The sequence below is a fragment of the Priapulus caudatus genome, unplaced genomic scaffold (assembly GCF_000485595.1).
Source record: "Priapulus caudatus unplaced genomic scaffold, Priapulus_caudatus-5.0.1 Scaffold0, whole genome shotgun sequence".
Classification (NCBI taxonomy): Eukaryota; Metazoa; Priapulida; class Priapulimorpha; order Priapulimorphida; family Priapulidae; genus Priapulus; species Priapulus caudatus.
Genome location: NW_014577061.1, coordinates 1582512 through 1588511, shown reverse-complemented (window position 1 = coordinate 1588511; position 6000 = coordinate 1582512). Strand labels below are relative to the sequence as shown.

The window sequence follows — 6000 nt, the reverse complement described above, 5'->3', positions numbered from 1 at the left end:
GTAGAGTAGAGTGAGTGATGGATGGAGTGGAGTAGAGTAGAGTAGAGTAGAGTAGAGTAGAGTAGAGTAGAGTAGAGTAGAGTAGAGTAGAGTAGAGTAGAGTAGAGTAGAGTAGAGTAGAGTAGAGTAGAGTAGAGTAGAGTAGAGTAGAGTAGAGTAGAGTAGAGTAGAGTAGAGTAGAGTAGAGTAGAGTAGAGTAGAGTAGAGTGGAGTAGAGTGGAGTGGAGTGGAGTGGAGTGGAGTAGAGTGGAGTGGAGTGGAGTGGAGTGGAGTGGAGTAGAATATAATTAGATGTTAATTTTATGCGTGAATACATTCGCTCACCCGCTCACCGTCTCACCGTCTCACCCGCTCTCTCCGCGTTACGCTTCAGACAAACCAGGACCGCCGATTGCACCGCTGACCGTGTCCGACGTCGGCAAGGACTCGTGCATGCTTACCTGGAAGGCTCCAGAAGACAACGGCGGCTCGGAGATCTTCCACTACATCATCGAAAAGATGGAGACGAGCCGCGGCACGTGGTCCGAGGCAACGCAGCGGGCAGAGCTGAGCGCCAAGGTGACGAAGCTGATCGAAGGCAAGGAGTACATGTTCCGCGTGAAGGCCGTCAACGCTCAGGGAGAGTCGGAGCCACTCGAGACGGAGAAGCCCGTCACTATCAAGCTGCCGTACGGTAGGTGCCGCAACCTCACGTTTCCCATGTGTAATTTCCGCTACCTTCATCGCCTATATGGATGGCATCGACTAGTAAGGCTGATGAATCTACAGCGTATGGTAATGTAGTGGATCTGCGTCCCGTAGAGATTGTACGTGTTACTATTTCACGTGTATCCGTCTCCAATTTGCAGCTATCTTTCACAGGTGCCACCTTCTCCCACTCGGTCCCACCTCCTCCCAACCCGTACCATCACCCCAAATTCTGTACTATCACCTCTCACCATTTACCACCCCACAAGCTGTACTGCCTCCTTCCAGCCTGTACCACCTCTTCCCACCCTGAACCATTTCCTCCAGCCATGTATCACCACGTTACATCACGTATCAACTCCCACCCTATACCATCACCTTCAATCCTATACCACCACCTTCAATCCTATACCACCACCTTCAATATCCTGTACCACCACCTTCAATGTTGTACCACTACCTCACATCATGGACCAACTCATGCACTGTAACCCTGTACCATTACCTCTCATCCTGTACACCTTCCAGCCTGTCCGCCTTGTCCACGCTGACCCGACCTCCTCTCCCGTGCAACTTGCATAATAGATGGATATTTGCATAAGTGACCTATATACCAATAAACTATTGCGAACACACGCGATAGCTTGGTAAATATAAACGATGAGTATGCCGTTGTAAAAGCAGTGCTGCGAGAAGTAGCACATATAATAATTATTAACGTGAGTGATACCGGAGAGGGTGACTGAAGGACACTGAAGATGAATTCATGAAATGCGGTCGATAACAAATGCACGACATTCAAGCTAATCAATTTTCACGCGTAAACGCAACATAGAATTAGCGACCGTTGCTGGACAGATTTTCGTCACAGATCTACGACGTAAAATCGTATTTTAACGTCGAATCTTTCTGACAGCATCACCCTGGATAGGAATCCAATTTGCATGAGAGCGTAACAAACGTCAACGATGCACTCGTTACATGTGTTGTACTTTACTATGTCATTGCACAGGGCACGCGAACCGTGGCTTCTAAATGTTCTTACGACCCTGCGCTTTTAAAGCTGCGGGCGTGTTGTACAAGACTATCTGCCAAAATAGCGGATCTGCTCTGCAGATCACAGTTTTGAGCAAACGCAGACGCCTCGCCGTGTTTATGCGTTTTGCGTCATGTATTCGCCTACTGCATGACTCGGTGTTCGCATCTCTAATCTATCAGACAGAGTCGCCGTGGTTGTACGCCACTCTATATTAAATACAACGCCACCGTGCTGTGCACTATCCGTATATCGTCTTGACTGTTACATGATAATGGCGGTCTACGTAACCCTCGGCACTCATGATGTAGATGGCGCGACGATCGTGCCCCATCTGCACCACGCGCGCTGAAGCTGCGCAGACATCTCCATTATCATGCTGCGTCGCATGCCTGTCTGTCGCCTAAGTCGCGCCCTTCGACGATTTCAGATGTTCCCGATAAGCCTGACACCCCAGAGGTGCAGGAGTGGGACAGTACCCACGCCGACCTAGTGTGGGAACGACCTGTCAGTGACGGGGGCACCCCAATCATTAAATATGTCATAGAGAAACGCGACAGCGTGTCCGCCAGTTGGGCGGAGGTCGAGGAAACCAGCGGCGATAAGTGTCGGTGCACGGTCACTGGTCTGAGTATGGGTAAGGAGTACCAGTTCCGCGTTATTGCCGTCAACAAGGCCGGCAATAGCCAGCCCAGCGAACCGTCAAAGTCCTTCAAGGCTAAGCCAAGATTTGGTGAGTCCGTGTGGCGTTATCAAGCGTGATGATACTGACTATAACTCATAAGTGATACCACGATTCTCTATACAAAGGCCTCCGACCTGCGCACTAAGCATTTTCTATTTGTTAAGCACGTGCTGTGATATAGCTATGGCCGACGATGGAAGCACTCAGTTCAAACTAGTACTTATTTTAAACTAGTACTAATAATAACATTTGTACATTACGTAAGTTTAATATATGTTTACCCCCAGTACAGTCCTGTGTGCCCGTATTCGGTGTACCCGCTTAAGCACTAAATAAAGGCACCATGTTAAGTGTTCTGCATCTAGTGTCTGACAACTGCACAGCATGTGATATTTTAGTCATGGTCTAACGTCATCTTTCTATTTACGTGACTTATGCGGACCAACTAGCTGTGATATATTGTAAAACAAGACAAAGATGGTCGAGTAGTCACGTTAAGGTGTCGCTCACATGTCGTGAGTTCCGCGAGGCGGGACGAAGGCGGTGGTACAACCGCACGTTCATGTGCATATTGCATGCATCTCTTCACTCTGCACGCCTTGTTTCGTCCGTGACGTCGAAAATTCGTCTGCCACTCACGCGCCATTTCACGTGTTCAGTCGCGCCGAAAATCGGAGCCGATTTGCCGAGCGAGTTGCGTGTGAAGGCAGGACAGCAGGTGGCGCTGGAAGCGAGCATCGTAGGCGAGCCGACGCCCGAGGTGAAATGGAACGTCGATGGCAAGGAGCTGAAGGCTAGCAAGAGAGTCGTGTTAACTACCACAGGTAGGTGTAGCATATATAGTTGCGTAAGAGTTAGTTACTACATAAGCGAACGATTAAATATTAACGGTTGGGAATGAAACGTCGTTGCTACCGCGTACATGAAGGAAACAGCGTATTGTGTGATCGTTGTCGATGAAAATAAATAACGTTAATGAGTAAATTTCGTTTAATTCTAATCGTTAATCGCTGAAACAGCGCAGCAATCTTTGATTAGTTGATAAATAATAAATAATAATCTGGTGAATTTGTCTTGTTTACTATCATGTTACACTTTCTACAGAAGACCACGCTGCAGTTAATATCAAGGAATCACAGCGTGCCGACTCCGGTGCCTACACGCTGACTATTACCAACGAATCAGGCAGAGACACTGCTACATGCAACGTCATCGTGACTGGTAAAGAAACTTACTGACTCTAATGAATCCCTTTGCTAAAGCCCGCCGGAAAGCACGCAATATTGTAATTGATACTAAAAAATAAGCACCGAAGAGATCATGTTGCCGAATTCTCCATCTTTTTCTTTTGCGTCTACTCCTTCCATCTTTTTAGGGCTTTCCCCAGTGAGACGTTGTCAAGTCTCTGTGTTAATTTAATTTCAATTCATGAATTCACGTCACACAAAGTGTGAATACACTGCAAGTGCGTAAGTGTGAATACACTGCAAGTGCGTAAGTGCTGTAACAGCGCTACTGTCATTTGCGTTATCGCAGACAAGCCGGGACCTCCGGAAGGACCACTAGATGTGTCTAACATCACTTCAGACAGCTGTACATTAACATGGAAACCACCCAAGGATGACGGAGGCTCGAAAATCACGTGCGTGTTCCCACGGGAAATGTTTATTCAGATGAGTTACGCCCGGAAATTGAATCGAAGCAAGTAGAACATGTATATGGATGCTCATAGCATCACCTTTATAATACCGGACATTTTTTTCTCGGTGGTCAGATCGTACTGTGTCGAACGGCAAAACGTGAAGAAGAAGCGATGGACAGCCGTCAACCAGTACTGCTCGGACACCACCGTGGATGTGATGAAGTTGACCGAGGGAGAGACCTATAACTTCCGCGTGTGCGCAGAGAATCAAAACGGAGTCTCTGAATTCCTACTCAGTGCGCAGATCGTGGCGAAGAATCCGTTCGGTAAGTGCTAGCTATCATTTGCGAGGTTATTACGGTCATTGTAAATCAGCTTAGATTTAGACGAGTGATTGATACACCAGCTTAGAACTACCACTACTAACATTTGTTCAAGGCACAGAGCGAACTTATATAGACGTCTAATAAACAGTTTGACGGAAGTAAAGAATTATATTATTGCGAAGAGTAGTAAAAACATTTTGTGCAAAAAACGTTTTTAGTCTTGGTAAAGAATCGGTTGGTGGCTAAATCATCTGTCAGAACTCTAGAATCATGGCCCCGCCTTTTCATGAATCGGAATTTACAGCTTTAAGTTACAAATGACCGATGCACTGCCCACTCACACCCTCCCTGGTCTAACCCGCTATGCTTGCCATGCGTTTCCACTTCATCTACTGGCTAAGTCTACGTATAGAAATTAAACGTTACCCGATGACCGGCGTGCGCAGACGAACCGCTAGCACCAGGCCGGCCAACGGTCATCGAACAGGATACCGATCACATCAGTATCAAGTGGACAGCGCCGGAGAGCGACGGGGGAAGCCCGATCACTGGCTACGATGTGGAGAGGAAGGACGCGGATGGGAAGAAGTGGAAGAAGGTTACGAAAAAGCCCGTCTTGGTAGGCAAAGTAAATCCTTAATTAGTTTGTGATTGCTGATTGGTAATTAGCAAACTAATTATTAACTCCACTCACTAGCTTTAGTTAATTATGTATGTATTTATGTGCTTATTTATTTGTTTTATTTCTTGTGTATTCGTGTTGGTTTCTGTAAATATATTTTGATTTTAGGATTCGTCAACTCCAGATAATCTTCATATTCTTGCCATTATGGTAATTAAATTTACCAGCCCTAAAATGTCTAAGAATATAAACTTGTCAGGTGTCGACATTATACAGAATGTATCTTACTAAACGTCTTTGTGCAATCGTTCGTTTTTTTTAGATATTACAATCGTCAATTGATCAATAAGGGTGAACACTCGTGCCATGATTTAACCACATATCTAATTCATTCTCACACCTATATAATTTCGTTAAGACATAATAACGTCATTTATAACATAACCATAACATAATAGCAGACCATAAAACAACCATAACTATAACACCATAACAGCATTCTAAATGGAAGCCGTGTAATACCGTACATTTTATCAATACGAAACAATAATGACGTACAAAATATTGTTTTGATAGATCCAAAAACTATTTATAGACCAGTAATTGTTCTCATACGTGAAATGCCAATGGTAACTAGTGGAAACATAAAAAAAAGTGTAATATAACCAGTATTTTTGTCCTATCTTAGCCGTTAGAATTCACAGACACCAGCGTGACCGAGCTCGCTGCCTACGAGTATAGAGTCATAGCGCTTAACGTTGCCGGCTGTAGTCCGCCTAGCCACCCATGCAGGCCAGTGAGTGCCAAGCCCCCATACGGTACGTAAATATACAGGCATCCGCACACGCACGCACCCATGCACGCACGCACGCATACGCACACGAACTCGCACACATGCGCAGACACACACGCATGCACACCTTCACGCAAAAATATGGCGATGACGATAGCGATGACGATAGCGATGACGATAGCGATGACGATAGCGATGACGATAGCGAT

General features: G+C 45.9%; 1 protein-coding gene across 1 annotated transcript in view; it reads left to right on the top strand.

The window, feature by feature from the left end:
- Window positions 1–6000, top strand: part of LOC106813160 (titin-like) — a 180648-nt gene that overhangs the window by 24816 nt on the left and 149832 nt on the right. Inside the window, exons 27-34 of the mRNA XM_014817590.1 lie at window positions 374–673; window positions 2154–2456; window positions 3068–3232; window positions 3513–3629; window positions 3945–4050; window positions 4183–4376; window positions 4823–5004; window positions 5687–5816. Coding sequence (XP_014673076.1) covers window positions 374–673; window positions 2154–2456; window positions 3068–3232; window positions 3513–3629; window positions 3945–4050; window positions 4183–4376; window positions 4823–5004; window positions 5687–5816 — 1497 coding nt within the window. The remainder of the gene's footprint in view (window positions 1–373; window positions 674–2153; window positions 2457–3067; window positions 3233–3512; window positions 3630–3944; window positions 4051–4182; window positions 4377–4822; window positions 5005–5686; window positions 5817–6000) is intronic.